The 22330-nt window shown below is 41.9% G+C and overlaps 1 protein-coding gene across 3 annotated transcripts in view; it reads left to right on the plus strand.

Moving 5' to 3' along the window:
- Nucleotides 1-22330, plus strand: part of Psd3 (pleckstrin and Sec7 domain containing 3) — a 480958-nt gene that overhangs the window by 69518 nt on the left and 389110 nt on the right. Inside the window, exon 1 of one of the 3 annotated variants that reach the window (XM_076853635.1) lies at nucleotides 3878-3946. The exons of 1 other annotated variant lie outside the window; for it this stretch is intronic. In XM_076853635.1, coding sequence (XP_076709750.1) covers nucleotides 3901-3946 — 46 coding nt within the window. In that variant the 5' untranslated portion in view covers nucleotides 3878-3900. Of the gene's footprint in view, nucleotides 1-3877; nucleotides 3947-4433; nucleotides 4545-22330 lie in introns of those variants that run through there. One more of the 3 variants, XM_076853636.1, reaches the window with a different exon arrangement.

Consider the following 22330-nt stretch of genomic DNA (forward strand, 5'->3'; position numbering starts at 1 on the left):
TTTTTGCTCTTTGATTCTTGGCTCCCATTCCTCTTACCCATCCAGCATCCATCCAATAATCAGTAGGGTCCCTCAGGGCAAATGCCACTGTGAATTTTGTCTCAGACATCACCTTGGGCTATTGAAATTCAAGCGCAATGTGATTTTTAGGTAACACTGTATCTTTGTGCCTGAGATACTGGAAAACATCAACAGTTATTTATTGAGACCCTGCTGCAGACCAGGCCCAGCATTAGAAGCTAGAAATATGACAATAAATAAGACTTAACTATATCAATGGTTTGTATACAGTTGGTGTATGAGTCATAAAGCATTCTGTCTGCACTGAAGCATGTGTGGAAGGCGTTCTAACTGAAAATACTGTAGGAGTTAGAGTTGTTTGTGACTTAAAATAAAAAAACCTTTTTCTTTAAATGCATATTCTAAAAACCTTGGATTTGAGAATCCAAATAATAAAGGGAAGCGATAACAGATCATAATGAGAAAATATTTACATTTCTTGTTCATTTGGTATGAAATAACTCACATCTATGAAATGACAAAACTCACAACAGAGATGAACAGAAATAAGTTAATAAGTTTCAATTTTTAAAGCATTTATCTGAATCCTGGGGTCTGGATGTTTTCACTCATCCTAGTTTAGTCTTGGATCAATACCTCTAACATTAATCTCAGAACAAAATCCAGGTGGCTCCACCTACATCTTTTGCGAGATCCCTTTCTGCTTCATGTCTGTTAACATCCCCAGGATTCATGTGCAAGTGCATACACACACGCATCTGTATCTCACAGCAGTGCAAAGAACAATTTATAGAACTCTAGGACTTGCGGCCTAAGACAAGGAGTGAACAATTTGAATATTTCACTTGATTCACTTTTATTGAGGTAAAATTTATATACAGAGTAACTGACAACTTCTAAGTGTGAAATTTGATGAGTTTGATCAATTAACATCATCTGAATAGAACATTTGTATCATGTTAGAAAGTTCCCTTATGTCTCATTAAAAAATCCCAGTGCTTTAAATATTAATCACTGCATAAAACTCCTGAAATTCTACTGTTTATATGAAAGAAACTTGCATAGTTTTCTAAAATTTGACAACACACCAAAAGTGACTGCGTGTGTGTGTGTGTGTGTGTGTGTGTGTGTGTGTGTGTGTATTCCCTGCCCCCCGTGACTGGGGATTGAACCCAGGGGTCTTTTACCACTGAGCTACATCCCCAGCCTTTTTTCAATTTTTATTTTGAGACAAGGTCTTGCTAAGATGCCCAGGCAGGTCTTGAACATGTGATCTTTCTGCCTTAGCCTCCTGAGTCACTGGAATTCAGATGTGTGCCCCGGGCCTGGTCAAAGTGTATATACTTCCAGGAGCGGTGGTACACGCTTGTAATCCCAGCAGCTCAGGAGGCTCAGGCTGGAGGATCATGAGTTCAAACACAGTCTCAGTAAAAAACAAGGCGCTAAGCAACTCAATGAGATTCTGTTTCTAAATAAAAAACAAAAAAGGGCTGGTTCACTGGTCAAGTGCTGGTGAGTTCAATCCCCAATACCAAAAAAAAAAAAAAAAAAAAAAAAAAAAAAGAAAGAAAAAGAAAAATATATATACTATTATCAACAATGAATGTGAACATGGAACTTTCTTAAAATGTCAGTAATAATAATAATAATAATAATATCAACCAATCCTGCTAGAGGAAAAACTGGGCTTTCTAGTTTACTTATAGAAAATGATGGTACAGAATCATTCTACTAGGATGGCTATCATCAAAAACACAGTCAATAATCAGTGTTGGTGAGGATGTGGACAAATTAGAACCCTCAAAGTTGCTGGTGGAAATGTAAAAATTGTACAGTCACTGCGGAAAACAGTTTGGGAGTTAAAAAGAGTTATAATATGGCCCGCACATTCTACTCTTGATAAAATTAAGAAATTAGGACATAACATCCAGATAAAAGCTTGAACACGAGTATATCATTCTTAAAAGCCAAAAGTTAAAACAAAAACAAAAACAAAACATACATGTCAATCAGATGATGAATGAATCAATAAAATATGGTCAAGCCACACAATGGAAAATTATTTAGCAATAAAAAGAAAACAAGTTCTGATATAAGCTGTGACGTGGATGAGATTTGAAAATATTATCCTAAATGAAAGAAGCCAGTCACAAAATGAATCATAATGATTCCATTTATACCGTGTCCAGAAAAGGCAAATCTGTGAAGACAGAAAGTTTATTAACAGTTGCCAGCAGTTGAGGGAATTGGGGGGAAGAAAGAAGTGGCCACTAATGGATTTAGGGTTCCTTCTTGGGATGATGAAAATTTTCTAAAATTGACCATGGTGATGGTTACACAAGCCTGTGAATATGCTAACAAAATATTGAATTGTACACTTCATATTGGGTTGAGTTGTGTGAGATGTAAGAAGATTGTCAAGAGAATTATTCCAAAGTCAAAGAGAATTGTCAAAGAGAATCATTCCAAGAGTATTCGACCAAAGTACACAGGGAAAAAGTATTATTTATTTTAGAAAATTAATTAATAGAGGAATTATGTATGTAGTTGATAAAAAATCTTGTGTTTTTTTTCTGGATTTGGTGGCATTTGTGGGATTTGCCAACTGTTGGAAATTTGTATTTGAGATTTCTTTTTTCATTCTAAATAAATATTCACTTTTGTACCTCCCCCCCCAAAAAAAATTATGCCATCTAAGCTTTTCAGTGGCCTTCTGAAATAGAAGGATTAAATGCAGGTATTAATAATACATGACCGAATTCCATCTTCCTTTCCATTCCTCCCTTTGACCACCAATAACTAAAGTCTCACCTATTCTGTAGTTTCTCTTTCTTTCCAGGCCATGCACTCTAGGGCCATGAGTGGAATTAGGAGAGGAATATGGTATGGGATAAATATACACCTCTTATGCCTCTTTTGGGGGCTCTTATTCCTCATTTGCTCTTTGTGCCTCTACCACTGAGCCACAACCCCAGCCCCGCAGCTACATTTTTAAAAACACTTTTTTTTTTTTTTAGTTATTGACGGACACAATACCTTTGTTTTATTTTTACTTATTTTTATGTCGTGTTGAGGATGGAACCAGTGCCTTAATCCTTGCCAGGAAAGCGCTCTACCACTGAGCCACAGCCACGGCCCCTCGCAGCAGCTACATTTTGTACTTACTCTTACTTCTGATTTTTTTTTTTTTTCCCCAACACAATCACTAGAACCAGGATTCAAGGAGGCAGTTTAGCCGCAATAGACACACAGGGACTACCCTGCAAGGTATTTACGTAAGAGAGAAGGCAGGAACCTACATACCAGCCCCTTCAGCTGGTCTGACATGGGGAGCATGGACTGCGGTCATTTTTCATAAGTTCATTCCGGTTCCTCTAGTGATTGCCTTGAACTGACTGTGATAGATGTGGGTTGGACAAAGAAAAGTGGGCAACTCATGAGACGCCGCTGCATTCTTGCTATGACCTTACTCTATGAACAGATAGCAGTTGACCAACTGGCAGCCCAGGTCTGGCCCCTTGGACCACCGGGAAACCTGACCCCTGCTCTCAGCTCTAAATTTGGCTTTGTTAGTCATGTCCTTTCTTTGGGCGTCTTCTACCGGCCATGCAAATAAGACAATAAAGCTACAACCTGCCACCCAGGACCACCATGCAGCGGGCCCCGGAGGTTTACAACCAGGTGCTTAGGCTCCACAAGCCTTGAGCTCAAAGGTGGAGTGATCTTACTTGGCTTAGACCTTCAGATTCAAAGCGGGTGGCTTTAAGGTCTTCCTGTCCCTTTCCCAGAGGAGGGCGCCTTTCCAGTCCTTGCTTGTGCAGCGCGGATCAAACGCCATAGAAAAAAAAGGTACCGATCTGAGGTACAGCTCCTTGAAAAATGCAGTTTTTAAGTGACCTTTCGGTGCGGGACGGTCCGGAGGCAAGTCTGCGGGTGGACGGGAGCGCCTGTCCTCCGGGGCGAGAGGGGGGAAATGGACTTTAAAGGGGTCGGCGGGTGCCGGGGAACAGAGAGGGGCGGGTCTCAGAGAGGGGAACCAGCCGCTCGCGGCCGCCGGGACCCGAGGGGACGCGTGGGCGCGGGTCCCGGCGCGCATCGGGACATCGGCCAACTCGCGGTTCCGCGCCCGCCGCCCTTCCTGGGGGGAAGCACCGGCGAGAGCGCCTCTCCCCGGGCTCGGGCTGGGAAGACGCTTCGGGAAGGAGACAAAGCAACAGGCAGGTTTCCGCCGTGGGGCCGGGGCTGGGGCCGGCGGGGCGCGCGCGTGGCTCCCGCGGCTCGGGCGCCGCCCCCTGCTCTCCGCCCTCGCCCGGGCTCTCCGCCTCCGCCAGGGAGCGCGCCGGCTGCCGCGGGGCTCCGCGCCTGCAGCCGCTCGGCCGTCCGGGCGCCAACAAAGGGCAGCCGCGCCGCCTGTCCTCGCGCCCGCCGCGTCCCCGAGCCCCAGCCCGCAGCCCAGCCCGCAGCCCGGCGGGGTCGGCGCGGCGCGGCGCGGGCGATGGAAGATGGAAGGAAGACCTGCCGCGGTGAGCGCCGGACTGTCCGGGGCAGGGGCGCGGGGGTCGCGCGCGGGGGGCCGCGATCGCGGCCAGGGTTTGATTGCCTTGTCGCCGCTCTGGAACCCCAGGACCCCTGGGGCGCTTGAGTTTGTGTCGTAAAGTCAGGTTCCGGTGACTATTTTCCTTTTTGCGCTTGCTGGCTTTGTGTGTGTAGGGGGCCCGGAGGGGTCAACTTTTTGGTGTTAAGATTTAGGGGTTTGAGTTCACCCTTCTGCTTTGGAAACCTAAGACTTGGAAGAAAAGCCTGATTACTCGTTCTTGCTTAACGATCCAAAGAAGGAAAGCTTTAAAGAGGACCCAAGGTGCCAAGTCAGCTCTCCTGTTCAGGGACTATCACGTTTCCCTGTCAGAAAGGAAGAAAAAAAAAAAAAAAAAAAACCAAAAAAAAAAAAAAAAAAAAAAAAAAAAACAAAACCAAACTTGCTTCGAGCCAGCTAACAGACAAGGGAATTTATTTGGTGTAATATTCCCAATAGCTTTTAAAGACGTCCAAATCATTCTGTTTTACACGCATTTAACTTTATCCACTCATGTCAGCTAAAACCCCTGGCAAACGATGCTCTGAGATTTTTTTTTTTTTTTTAACAGACAGGTTAACACAGGTTAGAGAATGTGGGTTTAGAATGTTTCACAGACCTCCATAATAAATGTTTAGTTTTGTTTTTCCTCTCGATGTTAAAGAATGTTGAACACCCACTAGGCAGAGGATGGAATGGGTATTAGGATTTCATTTTCCAGACATCGGTTCTCCTGACAGTGGGATCCAGGATTTCCGCTCCAGAATAACTCTTGAGTGGGTCCAGGTGTTGGTGTAGGGAAGACGGAGATCTGAAAAATTCCGGTAAGTGGGATTCTGGCAACAAGTGCTGCAGTTCATTAGTTGTACTTGAGTGTGTGCAAAGGACTTTGCCAAGCCTGACGGCCAGGTGAATAAGACGGGGTTTCTGGTATCAAGGAGCTTGCTTTCTAGTGGGAAAGACTTCTGCGGAGGTCCCCTGCAGGACCCCGAATGGAGGGAGAGGGCTTGGAAATGCTCACGGAGGAGCCGACTGTAGAGCTGGACCTTGAACGGGAGGGGTTGGTTGACTTTTTGTGAGATGTGGGGGAAAGGATGTTCCCTGCTGAAGGAGAGGAAATGCATTCTCTGTCTTCTTCCAAAAGGCGCTTTCCCATTCTTTCTTTTCTTAACGTATTTACAAAGCCCCTGTTGAAATTCTGTAGTGATTGGTCAGGCAGTATTCATAAACTAAGTCACTAGTGTGATAATGGGTTAATCTCAGTCTTGGTTAAGAGGTTCGGAGGCAAAACCTCCAGAACATTAAAATGTGTATATGCTTTGGCTTCAAGACTGGTTTGTTTGAGGTTTACTCGGAATAATGTCATTTGGCAATTACAAAAGAGCACCTCTCTGGGTTTGGGTTGGATTAGGAGGTGAGTAATAGATCGTGATCACTCCCAGTTTTTAGAAATGAATTAAGACATGATTGAGGTTTAGAGGCAGACTGAAAAATAATGTGACCCGAGTGTGTGTGTACTTTAGTGTGCATCAGGCTTCTGGAAGGCTGGTGGTCTAATGCAACCTGGAATCACCTCTGCTACAAGGGTCCGAAACATCTGAGGGCTCTTCTTGGAAAGGCTGGGCCATGTATGGAGACCTGGGTTTCCTCCTAAGTTTTTTTTTTTAATTTTTAATTTTAATCTTTTTGCAGTGCTGAGGATTGAACTCAGAACCTAAGCAGGTGCTGTATCACTGAGCTATACCCCCAGGCTCCTCCCCAGTTCTTTTATAGTTAAAGGAGCCTTGCTTTGTTTTAGGGGATTATGGGATCCAGAAGAAATTCTGCAGAGCATCCATTTCATTCTCTGTGTTCAGGTCTTGACAAGCTCTTGTGATATTGTATGTCAACTCAGAGATTAAGTGATGGCATTATTTTTTTGAAAGAGTGTGTTCTTTAGTACCTTTCCTGGGTTTCTGAGTCAAGTGACTGTCTTCCAAAGGCATTTTCTACAAGCTCCAGATTAAATTGTGTTCGCTGTAATACTGTTGCAGTTTAGAGTGGACCAAAAGGATAATTTACAGCATGTAGTTAACACATTATTCTTCAATCCAAATTAGCACATTTCCATGCCTTATTAGAAAATAAGGTGTAACTCACAACATCAATAATGAATCTTTGCTTATGATATCTTATTTACATAAAAATAGCACACATGTCCTTGCAGTACTTGTTTGTCTTACCAAAAGAAAGATTTCTCACTTTGCCCACAAGGTCAACAAACTGGAGCCCAGTTGGGGCCCAGTGGGTAAGGACTTTGTTGACACTCCAGGGCCCAGAGGTGGCTGGGCATTTTCTCTCTTGGCGACGCCCATGGGGTGAGGAAGGCACTTAGCTCTTCTCCCCTTCCTGCATATGAGAGGAAGGCTGTGGCCAGGCCAGATCACTCCTTGGGGCTTAACAGGGAATGGCTGACTAGTTTGAAACTCTCCTTTTTCCCTCTGACCATAAACCAATAAAATCAATCAAATGTATATGTTAATAGGTTATTTTAAAAATTCAATTTTTTAATTCCACTCTTGGGGCGAGTGGAAAAATCCCATTTTAACCCAAGACTGGGGCACTTATGTGGTAGTTTCATTTGGGTTTTCTGAGAAGCAGCACTTTAAGTTTCATTGTAAGTCCTCACTTTTGGAAAGCACTTACTTTATGTGATGTGTTTCAGTCAGCTAATATTTATTGTGTTTTTACTTGGAATTCATCCTCTAGTCCCCCTGACAGACTGTGGGGTCAGTACTGTCATCATCTCTGTCCTCTAGTCCAGAGCCATTGAGTAATTTGCTCAGGTTCCTGTGTCAGAGCCCAGATATCAGCGCAAGCAGTCCAGATTTCTTAATCTCTGTGTTTTTATGTCCTCAGCATTAGCACTGCCTGTTGCAGATATTGAGCGTTTTGGCTCTAATATTTAGATTCTTTGGGTCATGGAATCTGAAAATTGGATGACTAATCCATCAGTAAGCATTATTTTATAGATCTGTTTGCTTAAATAGTGAGACCAGCATTGGTTTGGCTCAAGAGATGGAATTGTGTAATTATCAAAAACACATGTAAGGAGTTCCATATTGTCACAAGTAATGAAATGAAATTCACAGTAGAGCAGACTCACAATTTAAAGTTGGACGGGAGGCTCACCTATTTTAATTTCTAATTACGTCCCCTCAGAGAAGCGGTCTAGATGTTTCTGCCACGGCAGTGTTGACGTGGAGAGGGCTGCTTTTCCTTGTTATTTCTTCCCAGGAGCTGGGGCTTAGAGACTGTTGAGAAAGAAGTCAAAACAATAATGAGGAGGATGGGGACTGGGTGCAGGGCATTAATAAGGAGCAGGCGACAGCTGCTCTGTGCTTCTCTGGCCTTCTGTTCTCAGACTCTTGCTAAGAAAAAGTGAGTTATAGAAATGGAGTGGCCTGGCTCCGCTGTGGCTATTGGTTGGTGGACATGGGACGTAGAAAATGTTAAAAGGCAACTGTAGCTTTTGTTTAGCCTCCAGGAGGTTATTGATTAAGGACCAATGAAACTGCTTTTTTCTGTACGCTAAGACCTACATGCTTTTAGATTTCCAAATGCTCTGACTTCCTAAACAGCTAATTGATAGACAGTGTAGATGGAGTCAGAAGACATTGAAGGAACGGGAGACCTAGGCCCAGGAGTGTGCTGCTTAGAAGATGCAGTTAGATGCTTGTCTTTGTGTGTGTATTATTTTCTAGCAAATTTGTATTGGAGAAATGCTGAGAAATTGACAGCAGGCTATGTGATCTTCCAGAATATCTCCCCTGACCTTCCCTTTGTGTTCCTAAAAGCTACAAGTAGTGCAGCATGCTTTTTCGAGTCTCAAACTTTGAATATCACATTTCCTGTTGGGCAGATGTTTTGATTTTGCAGATTTATTTCTAGTGGCTCCCAAGGGACCACAAGCTGCCTACCTTGTGTGCTGATGCTTATTTCTCCCTGTAAAGATCTCCCATGAGGTTTGGCTCAAGAGATGGAATTGTGTCATTATCACATTGCTTTCTATGAACTAATATCTGTAAGTAAGTCGGCAGAAACTGAAGCACAGATATTATTATGCTATCCATTCATCCATTCACTCAAACAGTATTAGGTACTTACTGTACTATAAGGCTGTGTGTTAGGCTCTGACAATCTTTGTCCAAAGACCTAAGAAAACATGCCAAGAACATTCAGAGTGGCTTGGGTTGTACTTCTTAGAGTCACACTGTATGAAACCACTGTACCTAGAAACTCAGACCTTATGAACTTTCATAGAATTCATGAAATTACTCTCTGAATCAGCTTTGTTAAGACTTCTGCTATGATGGAAATGTCTCCTACCTCCTTTGTCAAGCTGCTGAGCACCAGAAATGTGGCTAGTGAGATTTGAGGACTGAATTTTCAATTTTATTTAATTTTTGTGAATATAAGTGGCCGCAGGTGTCTAGGGGCTACTCTATTGCACGGCTCCGTGTTAGAGCAAAAGTGCTTTAAATAGAGGGCATTGTCTGTCCTGGATTGTCCTTTCCTTTTGACCATCTGCTGCTCGTGGTGTGTTTACTGAGTCCGCTCTCATGAACTTTGAGTATTGTACATATTTGCTTTATCGTGTCTGGTAAGTACAAAAGCGGTGAGAGGATTGGGAGGCATGGGATTTTAATGTAAATGAAAGTTAAATGCATTGAAAATCATGAAAAGAAACGTGTGTTCCACAGTAGGAACTGTTCTGGGGGAAAAAAAAAAAGAACAAATTTCAAAACAGGTAGCATGCAATAAGTAGACAGTACTCAGTAAGATGGAGGAAGAAGTTTTGAGAAAGATGGGAAAACTTTTGAGCCTAGTCTTGCTGAGAAATAGCTATTGGCTTGGATTAATAGAGGAGATGTCTGGGAGGGTTTTTTTGTTTTGTTTTTTTTTGCTATACATAGTGGATGACTCGTTGCTTCAACCCTCTGTCAAATCTGCATAGCAGATTTGAACATCCAGGTGAGCAGCCATGAACAGCAAAACAGCCTGGGTTCCATCCTGGGGTACCCACAGGGCTGTCCTGGAGACCTAGTAAATTTTCAGATGAAGCTGACAGGAGAAGAGAGCAAAGATTATCCTTGTGCACCATGGTTTGAGATGGAGAGCACTAATAAAAGGAAAAAAAAATCTTCTTTTTGTCTCCAGATATTTTTTAGTGACAACTCTGGAAGGTAGCCAGCCACGTTTGCAGGCTCCAGGGTTTCTCCACAATCAGGCAGTGGCCTTGAGTGTAGCATGTGTGAAGCCAGGGGAGAATTTTCATGAGTAGGCTTCTTTTGAAATACATGGTAGACAATGCAGGAATGTTCAGAGGCACAACAGTTAGATTATAAGAGCTCAAACCTAATCAGTGGATTAATCCACTTGATGGATTAATAATCTGGATGGATTACTGGGTGACACCTGTAGACAAGTAGGACATGGCAGGAGGAAGTGGGCCACTGAGGTGTGTCCCTGCTTCCCTGAGTACTCTCTGCTGTGAACTGAACAGCTTCCCTCTACCATGTCCTTCTGCTATGATTTCTGACTCACGTTGGGCCCAGAGCAATGGATTTGGCTCACCATGGTCTGAATCTCTGAAACTCTGAGCCCAAATAAACTTTTCTTCCTCTAAGTTGTTCTTGTCAGGTATTTTGGTCACAGCAATGAAAAACTGAATAGCACAGGAAAATAGGTTGGATTGGAATTGCTGGGTCATATTGTAACTCTCCATTTAATACCTGCAGTGATTGAAAAGCTTTCTCACGAGGGCTGCACCATTTTACCTTCCCATCAGCAGCGTACAAGGCTTCCTGTTTCTCTACATCCTAACCAACACTTTATTTTCAGTCCTTTTGATTCTAGCAGGTTTGAATTGATATCTCATTGTGGTTTTGATTTGCATTTCCCTTTGACTAATGAAGTTAGACATCTTTTATTGTGCTTGTTGGCCATCTGCATTTCTTCTGTGGAGAAATGACTTCACATGCCTTGCCCATTTTTAAACTGGGCTATTTGTCAATTTATTATTAAATTTTAAGAGTTCTTTATATATTCTGGGTACAATCTTTTTTTTTTTTTTTTTTTTTTTGTGTGTGTGTGTGTGTGTGTGTGGTGCTGGAGATTGAACCCAGGGTCTTATGCATGTGAGGCAAGCACTCTACCAACTGAGCTATACCCCAGCCCCTGGATACAAATCTTTTATCAGATGTATGCCTTGCAGATACTTTTTCCCATCCTATAGGTTGACTTTCACTTTCTTATCTTGTCCTATGAAATAAGAGAGGTTCTTTAAATCTTAAGCAGGACACTGGAGGGCTTTCTAGAAGACTTTTAAATGCTCCTATATTTTCTGAAGTAAGTCAGCAACAGTTTAAGTAAAATGATTTGCGTAACACTGTTTTCTTTCTGATTGAAAAAAGGATGACTTTAACCACTGCCTCTGCTACTTGGGAGGACCACAAAGCTGCAAGACTTGAGATGCTTATGTTCACTCAAGAAATTTTGGAAGCCATTTCTCTGGAGACTTTTTTTTTTTTTTTTTTGGTACCAGGAATTGAACTCATGAGTGGTTAACCATTGAGCCGCATCCCCACTCATTTTTTCTTTTTTCTTTTGAGATAGGATCTCTCTAAATTGCTTAGGGCCTTGATAAGTTGTTGAGACTGATTTTGAACTTGCAATCCTCCTGCCTCAGCTGCCTTATAGGTATAGAAAACTGTTCTGGATTGGACAGGGACATGCTTGAAATGAGGACACCCTGTCTGCTAGACCCCTCTTGCTCTTTTTTAGGTACTATAGTTTCATCATTTAAATAATGTTTCCCAACCTTGTCTGTTATGAGTTGTGATCACCTGGTTTTAGATTCTGGTTCTGTAGTTCCCTAGGGGCATTTTCATGAGCACTCCGTGTGATTCTAAAGATCAGAATGTTTGGAATACTCTGCTCTAACCTGCTGATGATCATGACCTTTTAATGGTCACCCCTAGAACTTAGTTCTCTTTAGTGGGTGTGGTCTCCAGGTGGCCAAGTCTCTCACTGAGGGAGATTACAAGGACCTGATCCAGCCAGTCTGGCTACTTTGCTTACTGCAGCACAGGTCCTGATTCCCAAATTGCTCCTCTTCTCCATGGAGCAGGGTAGGTTTTTAAACATTGAAGCCAGGCTCAAGAACTGTCAAGTCAGGAGGCTGCACCGCTCTCCTGAGAGTAATTCTCCCTTCTCCTCTCCTGCTTTTAAAGATAGGTTTGTGTTTTTTTACTAGTGTTGACTAACCCGGGCTCTCCCACAGCCACATAGAACTGCATGAAACCTGGGGCCCAGAAGCAGACTGTCTGCACGATCCTGCACTGCTTGTTGTGCCTGTGTGAATGGGGTCTCCTGAAAACTTTGCTAGTTGTGAGGTCAGAACAGGGAGATTCCTTTGCCTGTCCTCTTAAAGGAGCTTCTGTGTCACCTATTGGCTGGAGTGTGGCCTTGAATGAATCTGATTTGCATCCTGGCTCTGTCACTTAGTTGTGTCACCTTGGGCGAGTTATTTTAGTATCTCTCTGCCTCCGTGCCTTGCAGCTTGCGGAATGCCTCACTAGCACTGAATGGTTGGGAAGGGCTCAGAATGGTGCTGGGAAACAGCAAGTGGGCAGTAAATGTGGCCTGGCGGGCAGGTTGTCCTTAGTTGGGTGGGAGGTGGAATTATTATTGCCCTTCTTACAGTCATACATCTACTGAATGGTCCAGTTGGCCTCTTTTGTACTGTGATTGCCCATAGGAGTGATGTGTGGAAGCCAAGAGGAGAGTTCTAGTACTTTGTGGGGTGCTTTGCCACACAGTTGACATTCAGTAGAGGTGTTCTGTGACTGAGTTGAACAGCACAGGCCACTGCATAGCTCAGTACAGGAATCCTCCCAGGAGCCGAGGACGCAGGCCTGGTCAGATGGAGTAGAATTTCCAGAGCCAGCAGAATTTCTGGCCTGGTGACTTTTTTACTGTTGACTTCATGGGGCCCTTGTTAGACTTCACTGGGCCCTTGTTACAGCTCCTATTTTGGGGAAGTGGAACGTTTCCCACTTTACAGTCACCATTCATGAGGTGCGGGCTCCAGGTTGTGACTTTCATTTTTAGCTGTCTTGCAAATGACAACCTAGGGCACAGAAGATAAGTGTGATGTGTGACTGGGAATGTCCTCACCCTGCCTTTTCCCTTTTGGCAGAGACTTCTGATAGAAGCCGATAAAGGCTGGGCTGTGTTTGCCTGGTGTGATGTAACGGTCTCAGAGACCTGTTGCCTTCAAGTCTGCTGATCTTTGCACCTCTTTTCATTTTTGAGCTTTCTTCCTGCCTTCTTGGTGAGGCTTCTGTGTCCCTCGATGGTCCTTTGGATCACGCTGGGTTCTGCTTTGGGAAAACATCTAACAAAACAGCATAATGTTATAAATGTGTGGTTTATAGATTTAAAAGAACTTCATAGGCACAGAGAAATTAAAGCCAACATTCTAGAAGCATTAATGAATGCATATATCTGTGTTTACCTAGTGAGAAATGGTTGATAGAATCATGTATCAGTGAAGTTCACAGGGGAGTTAGAAGGATAATGGTAATTGCTTTTTTCTTTTTTCTTTTGGTACCAGAGATTGAACCCAGGAGCGCTTAATCACTGAGCTACATCCCCAGCCCTTTTTTATATTTTATTTAGAGACAGGGACTCCCTAAGTTGCTGAGGTTGATATTGAACTTGGGATTCTCCTTCCTCAGCCTCCCCAGCTGCTGGAATTTCAGGTGTGCACCACTGGGCCTGGCTCTTAACTTGGGTGGTTATCTTCATATTTTACAAATATTGTGTTTTATTTTGCCTCTATTTAGTAAAAGCCATTAAAAACCATAGAATTCTCTTATGGTCACTTAGTATCTCCTTCTTGTTTTTAAATAATTATTTTATTTTGTTTACTTATTTTTATGCAGCACTGAGGATTGAACCCAGCACCTCACAGATGGTAGGCAAACAGTCTGCCACTAAGATCTACAGCCCCAGCCCAGAATCTCCTTCTTAAAGTGTTCCATTTAGCAATCATGGTGAAACAACTCTTATTTTCTACAATATTTAAATTCTGTTATTTCAGTAGCCAATATATCTGGCCCAGATCTGGGGCTAAACACAACTGGTTTTTGCTAACCACCATCTCAGTGATGGGAGCATAATTTTATGAGCTCACCAGAGCTTTGATTACCGGCTGTGAGGACCAGTAATAATGGGCATCGGCTGGGACTTCTTTAGGGTGGCTGCTTATTCTGAAGTTGGTTAATTGGAAGTTGGTAAAGAGTTTTTGCTGTGTACATAACTTCAGAAATAAAAGGAAGCCAGATATAGTCTGTGAAAAGTAACACCATAATATTAATAATAAAGTAGAGAAATGAGAACATTATTTTGTTTAAAAATCACTCTTGGCTCTTATCTGCCTCATTTCACTTCTGTGGTGTACAAATCTACTTCACAACTGAATAATTTATTTCTACGTCTAAACAAGTTCTGAAATTATTTTGCTTTCCTTTTACCTGAAAGATGATTTAAAGTTCTTTTAAAAAATTTGGCACATCCTGTTCATTTACAGAGTGAATTAAAGTACAACACAACAAAAGTGTTTTTTTTTTCTGGTCTGTAATTGAGTCCAGAAGTTCACTGAAAATGAGCTACACCCAAATTTTATACATCATTAAAACATAAAGTGCTGGCACCTTTCACCATAATTTCTCTTTCATCTAAGAAATCAAAGTCCCTTATATTGGCCTGGCCACTTTCACCTGCTTCCAGGAAGGGTGTATATATTGAGACCCATTGTTTAAATGTGTTCTGGTGAAGCAGGGTCTATGGTTTTGAGAAAGTCTAGCATCCTGAGAGTCTTTCAGAGTATCTTTGTGTTTAGAGAGAGGTTTCTTTCTTTAATTTTTCTTTTGTATTTGACAATATGTCAGATTTTGTATGAGGTCATATTGGAGTGGCATTGCTTTTTCCATAATATCTGAATATCTAGATGCGTGCAAAGTGAGCTATTTAAAATGCAACCCTTTTAAAGACCACGAGTATATTACAGATCATATGTAGCTCTGTATCACTGACATTTTTCCTTCATTCACATATTCCTTCAAAAAATATTTACTGGGTGTGATGTCCTGAGAGAAAAATAAAGCAGAGGGGGGAGGTGGGGAGTGAGTGGAATTGCACTTATAAAGGGTGTGGGCAAGGGTGGCTGCAGTGATAGAAGATCTGAAGAGGGGGAACTGGAGGCAGCAAGTGCAAAGCCCTGGGCAGTCATGCTTCCTGCCTTCCAGGAGCTGGAAGACCAGGGTGACCAGAGCAGAGTGAGCAGGGAGGAGGGCAGACGCCATTGGTAATTTCTGAAGGGTCCTGTAGTATTGTATTGGCTTTGGCTTGTACTGAGAGCAAGCAGAGAAGCAGTCAGCGCATTTTAAATAAAGATGTGACATGATCTGGCCTATGTTTTAGAGGACACACTGTTGCTGTGTCACATGAGAATAGAAAGAAGTAGGGAAGGGCCAAAACAGGCAGCCATTTCCGAGGCTGCTGTTATTACCAGGGTGAGCACATGTTGAGGGCCACAGCCAAGTGGGGATGACACATGGCATTCTGCCAGAAGGGAGTGGTTGAGAGGTGACCTGCCAGCGAGCCATTGAGATGATGATGGTTCTGTTAAGCTGTGAATTCAGTTGTATATGGACCCCTGCTGTCCAGCAATAGGGTGGCTTGTGGGGGGGTGGGAATAGGGCAGCTCCTGGGGCTCAGGCTACTTTGGAGTTCCCCTTAGCAAGGATGGTGACTTGGGTCAAAGAGGTTTGTTTTGAGGGAAAGATGTTTTGATGAGTGAATGTGAGTACAGGAGGCCAAGGGTGACTTGTAAGCCATGTCCCGTGCAGCTTGAGGGATGGGGTTGCATTAACTTAGGGTAAAGCTGATTTTAGGGAAAAGATCAGTAGCTCAGTTTTGGAGCTATCTAAGTAGACAGTTGAATGTGTTTATCTGGTGAGGTCTGCACTAGAGATAAATGTTTGGGTTTTGTTTAGACTGGATGGAATCTATAGGGGGAGTAACTGACAGAGGAAAAGAAGAGAGATTCAGGACAAGACCCTGGGCTACTTGCACACTGAAGTTGGAGAGATGAAAAAGAACCAATCAGTAAAGGAGAATGAAAAAAAAAAAGTAGTTAATGAGGAAAATCTAGAGAGTGTGGTGTCTTGAGCCATGAAAAAGCTGTTTCACGGAGGCTGAGTCACATGCTCCTAGAAGTCAAGTAAAATGAAGGTCAGATGAAAATGGACCCAGAGATTTAGGAAGGGAGAAGTCCTTGGTGAGCTTGATAACAGCATTTTGTTTTTTCTTCTTTTTGTGTGGTACTGGGGCTTGAACCCAGGGCTTTGGACATGGTAGGTGAGCACTCCACTACTGACCTATGTATACCCCTAGCCCTTTTATTTTGAGATGGAGTCTACTTAGTTGTTCAAGCTGGCTTTGAACTCATGATCCTCCTGCCACAGTCTCCCAGGTAGCCAAAATTAGAGGCATGCTCCACTGCGCCTAGAGATTACAGCAGTTTTGGTGCAGTTGTAGGGACCCGAAATTGATCAGCTAGGATTCAGGAGTGGAATGGAAATATCAGATGTGAACAACTATTTCAAGGATTGATGCTGTAAAGGGAGGATGAGAAATGTAGCTGCAGAGAGAAAGTGGGGTCAAGAGATACTTAATGAGGAAAAGAACAGCGTGTTTGAATGCTGATTGGAAAAAAAAGAAACAGTGAAGAGGAAAAAAATGAAAGTTCCTTAATATAGTAGCACAATTCCCTTTCAAAAGAACTTTTGGTTTAGTTTAAAATAGATGAAATCATCCAGTTTGCTATTATGAACCTATAGTTTTTTTTTTTTTTTTTTGGTCCTGTGGATTGAACTCAAGGGCACTCCACCACTGAGCCACATCCCCAGCCCTTTTTTGTTTTTTTATTTAGAGACAGGGTGTCGCGGGCCAGCCATGGGCTGTGTGTGTGAACTATGAGCATTTGAGCATTGGGAGGATGGTTTGATGTTGCTTCTTGCTCTTTGGGCTGTGCAATACGCGTGGGCACTTTGCTCTTGCTCTGCCTTTGATCCCGCACAACACCTGAGATGGATGTGACTTGCCAAGATGTCAATCAATCTACTGACCACAAGACATCACAAGCTAAAACCCCACCTTTTGCCTTATTTGGAAACTTCCTTTGTATCCCTCCCCTCTATAAAAATAAAGAATTTAGGTGTCTCACTCTCTTTCCAATGGATCCCTAAGGTTGAGAGCTGACACTGGGCCCCAAGAAAAAGGTAATTTCTCTGTCTTTGTGTCATTATTTTGTACCAACCCAAATTCACCTGGAGTGAACCTGAATGATTTAGTCGCATGTGGCAGCAACAGGGTCTCATAGAGTTGCTTAGTTTCTCACCATTGCTGAGGCTGGCTTTGAACTTGCGATTCTCCTGTCTCAGCCTCCCAAGTCACTGGGATTGCAGGCGTGCATAACTGCGCCCAGCTAACCTCTAGTTTTTGTTAATGAAGTCTTTTTTTTTTTTTTAAATTTGTTTGTTTTTAACCATACAAAGTTATTAATTTTCCCATCTCTATTAAAATTTATTTTTTTTTCTTTTGTCTAAGCCTTAAATAATTTTTTGGTATGGATAGTTTTTGCTCATCTTATTCAACCTAGGCAGTCCCCAGGTTAAATTATCACATGCGTCTGAGGTACACTTTGTCCACACTCTTTTCAGTTACTGCTGATTCTTCAGCTCTTACCTGGACACTGCTTTCCCACCATCCTTTAAACTTGCCTGAGATCCTGTTTTCCAAGTTGTATTCATTCAACAAACTATTGGTAGTATGCATTATGTATATAAGGGCCTTTGTTTATAATTAGCAACCACAGGACAACAGGTGGGGACTGAGAGCTGCATTCCTAACAAGCTCCCAGGTGATGCCCTGGATCCCTGGTTTTGAGTAGAAAGATCTGAATGTGTTACTACCAAGTTTTTTTTTTTTTTTTTTTTTTTTTTCTGTTACATTTTGCTTCTGCTCTTCGCTGTTATTTCCTTAGTGGGTCCTCTTGTAGCAGGAACTTTCTGAGGCAGAACAATATACAACATTTCAGTATTTCCTGTCCCCCTTTCTTTGCATGTTTATTGGTCTCCGCCCAAAGGCTACTGACATCTGGCTATTTTGTTTAGTAGTCTGGTAGCTGCAGAGGTGTGAGGCAAGTTTCATTTGCATTATGTAGAGAAGGCTCAGCCTTCTGGGCCTCTTTTCTTTCTTTCTTTCTTTTTTTTTGGGGGGGGCGGGTTTGCTGGGGATTGAACCCAGGGCCTCACCCATGCTAGGCAAGCACTCTACCATAGAGCTCTAGAGCTCTAGCCTCTGCCTAGGAATTTAATTTTCATGAGGCACATTCTTTTTAAAGATTGTCTTCAGTGCTGTGCAATAGAAATGATGAGAGTTACAAATATAATTTAAAATTTTCTAGTAGCTACATTAAAAAGAATGAATCCAAATAATGCATTTGACCTAATATATCTAAAATATTCTCAATATATAATTGATATAAATTGAGCTAATTTATATTCTTCTTTTCTACTAATTCTTAGAAATCTAAGTGGCTAACAGAAGTAATGGTCTATATATAAATTAAAAATGCCTGAGATTTCTATTTAGGATAATTGCCTTTTTGAGATAACCTGAGAAGTATTAGTAATGGCAACACTACCAAGAATTTTTAAAAGGTGAGAAACACTATGTCAAACACATTATACATCCACTGTCATTTGATTACCCCAACCCTCCATAAGGTAGAGAGTTCCTATCATGACCTCTCATAGGTTGGACCTGAGACCTGAGAGGTTAAGTAATTTGCCTGAGGTCACATAGTGGGGTAGATGCCTGATCTAGGATTTGAATATAGGTAGTCTAATTCCAGATTCTAATTCTACTTCTTGAAGCTCTGTACCAGTCTGTGTCCTCAATGTGGCTCAGTGATGAATGCATTTCTTCATTTCACATTGTATGATTGAGCTGCAGTGTTTAATTATAAAAATTGGAATTGCTTGATTTGTGGATGTGAAAACTCTGGTGTACATTAACTCTTTAAGTAAATCATATCCTGTTTGCCATTAATTTAAATCTTAATCTCAGTGTTGCTGGACTTTGGTGTCTGATTGATCTTCAATTTAACTTGAGTCTCAATACTTTGTTTCTCTTCTCAACCCTGTCTTATGAGAAAAATAGCTAATAGTATGTTAGACAAACTTTCAGTGTTATAGAGAACTAGAGCTTATAGCTTGATTGTGGAGGTAGGTAGTATCTAATACTTATGAAATAGGATTATAAATTATTTTTAATAGCAGCTCAGGGAGCAAAAACCATTTATTGATTGATAAGCATATGCTGAGAATTTACACATACTATCTTATTTAATAATCTTTAGAACAAGGGTGTAAGGCTGGTTTAATCTTCGTCAGTAATTACCAAAAGCAGTGCCACTATAGTAGGAAATGGACTCTATGACAATGATTTTATTCGATTTTGGGCATCCCATTTCTCCCCCTCCCCCTCCCCTCTCCTCCCCCTCCTCTTTTTGGTACCAGGGATTGAACCCAATTCTTTTTATTTTTTATTTTGACATGGTTCTTGCTAAGTTGCTTAGGGCTCGCTGAGTGGCAGAGGCTGTTTGGACTCATGATCCTTCTGCCTCAGCCTCCAGAGTTGTTGGGATTACAGGCGAATGGCACGGGTGTCCCATTTTAAGACCAGTCTTAACATTGGAAGCTTAGGCGAATGGCCTGAAAACCATGTAATATGAGGAGACTTTGTAAGAAACTATAATCTGGGCTGGGGTTGTGGTTCAGTGGCAGAGAGCTTGCCTCACACATGTGAGGCACTGGGTTCGATCCTCAGCATCACATAAAAATATTTACTTATTTTTTGTTTACTCAAAATAAAGATATTATGTCCATGTTTAAAAAAAGAAGAGAAACTCTAATCTTTAACTTGAGGAAAAGGAAACTTTAAAAAAGAAGTGGATGTGATGGTTATCTTTAAGTATTTGGAACAAGGAATATTCTCTGTAGAGAAGATAAACCAGGGAGAAAGGAATACACTTACCCTTTTCCTCTTCTGAGTACAGAAAAGAAATTTCTGGAGTAGCAGACTTAATTCAAAATAATTTTCTAGCAGTCATTTTAGAAACTAAATCACATTTCTAGTGTGATACACTTTGAGCAGATACTAGCTCATTATCTAGAAATTCTAAATTAAATGTTTGCATTTGGAAGATTTGGATTCTACAAGGACATAGGAGTTGACCCAGCTTGTAAGTTGTTCAAGGTGAGAGAACCTCTGAGTTCTTTCCAGTCTTGGGGGTTTGTGATTTTGTAGTGAATTATGTTAAAAAAATTAAATTCTTTTTGTAACTAAATAATTTCTCAGTTGCAGATTGTGATTTAATAGTGGGATGTCAGAGCTCAGACTTTAGAATTCTTAGAGTCTAATCTTGTTTTGTAAGTGAGGAAATCAAGAAAGTTAGAGAACATGAAGGGGAAATTTGGACAAGTGCCCAGGTGTTGACTTGAAGCCCACGGGTTATTGTTTTCTTTATGGTTTCTAAAGTGTAGATGAGACAGATGAAGTGACTTGTAGCAAAATTTTAAGGGTCCTTTTGAATCTTCTCCAGAGCTCAAAGGATGTAGTTTTGTTTGTTCATTTTGTTTGTTCATCAAAACTTTGTTTTGCCCAAGTTCATTTTGTTTGTTCTAATTAGTGCACACTCCAGTTATTTTTGGTTATCTTATCGGAACTCAGAGCTCAGTAATTTTCCCAGGAAAATGCTTCCTCAACTTTTTAAAACGCTGTCTTGGATTTCCCTTGGAAACATATGCCTCTTTGCATGGAAAGCAGAAAGAAAGGAGGCAGTAACTCTGAGAACTGAGTGTTTACTCAGAGCCTCCTGAGTGCCACGTTTCCCCAAACACAGTTGTTGTAGGGTCATTGGGTTTTACTCTGAGATGGGAAACCATTGAATAATTTTCAGCAAAGGATCAGGAGATTTGCTTTTTTTTTTTTTTAATGTTTCACAAACAATCTTAAAGGACTCCCTGGGAGTTTTCTACCTGCTTAGATTAAGTGAAACACACCTTTTTGGTTAGCACACAATTGTTTTTGTGTTGTCACAACTTGGCACATTCTAGAGTTCTCCTCCCCACTTCTCAGTTTGGACCTATTTTAGAGGTTAATGCAGGTAGATAAGGTGCTGCTTGTAGATTACAGTTGACTGCTTGCTGGAGGACAGCCAGGAAACTGGTGCACCTTGAAGCCTCCCTGGGCATTAGTGTGTGTGTGTGTGGGGGGGGGGACACAGAGAGAGAGTGTGTGTGCTCGTTCATACATACACACGTGTACCCTGTTACTCTACATCTTTGTCTCCTGCTTATGACTATGGACGATTTCATCTCTGAGGATTTTTGTTTGCATAGTTTTGCTCCTGTAGAGTCAGCCTGACTTTTGGTTCAGTACTGTGGCTGTAGCTGTGTCAGTCTAAAGCATTGCAGATTTGCCTTGCCAATCTCCAAGGGATACTGGGAAGAGACCCATGTAAAGCTGAGCTGGACCTGGGTAGAACCTGCCTGCTGGTGCCATGTGTTCCTGGGGCTCTGGTTGTCAGCTTCTTCCTCCCAAGCTTTGCATCTCATTTTCCTGGGACTTAGGCGTCGGCTGGCTGAGTTGATAAGTTTATCTGGGTTAATGGAAGAGGGCTGAGGACCACGTGGACATGTTAACTGTCTTTGGGGAATATTTTGCTTCCCCTACCCATCAATTATTTGAAATCACTTTGGCCAGATTGAGAGCCCTGGGTAACTGTGTTCTTGTAACGTTTCAGTATTCTTTCTAGTTGATCCATTAGTAAATGTAGTCATCATGGGAATTACAGGTCATGGAAAAGGAGGGCGCGGAGCGGGCCTCTGGGAAGGCACTCATGGGCATGTGCAACCTTTACTTGGATTGTGTAACTAATACAAAAAATTCCATTTTAGAATAAAAAAATTATTTTTCATATTTTTCCTGATTATAAAAATAGTCTTGGTAATTGTAGATTAAAAAAAACTTTTTTATCTACTTTTTCAGTTTTTTCACTATACGTAAAATACTGTGATGACCGTTTGTGTGTGTGTGTGTGTGTGTGTGTGTGTGTGTATTATGTTTTGTCTGTATCTCTGATTATTGTAATAGTATATTTCCAGAAAGTGGAGTTAGAATCCAGAGTATGAGCTTTTAAGCTCCCAGATCCGTATGTTCCTTTCTGGCAAGGTGCTAGTGCCCTTTCATACTCCCACAGAGGAGATAGCTGGGTGGAAGGAAGCTTTTGTAGTTTTTGATGCTGGTTAGGGCTGTGCTTTTATAAGGAGAACCTGGAATCACAGTGCTGATGTGGTCCTTAGGGAGGAGCTGGTCCTACTTTCACATTTTACAGATGAGGAATCTGAGGACTGATTTATTCAAGATTTTATAGCTAGTGATTGAGCCAGGATTAGAGGCCGGACTGTCCTGTATCTTTTCTTCATCTTGATCCTGATGTACCAGAGACACCTGTCCTCCAGGACAGAATTGAGAGGTAAGCAGAGCCTTTGGCCA

The sequence above is a fragment of the Callospermophilus lateralis genome, chromosome 4 (genome assembly GCF_048772815.1).
Source record: "Callospermophilus lateralis isolate mCalLat2 chromosome 4, mCalLat2.hap1, whole genome shotgun sequence".
Taxonomy (NCBI): domain Eukaryota; kingdom Metazoa; phylum Chordata; class Mammalia; order Rodentia; family Sciuridae; genus Callospermophilus; species Callospermophilus lateralis.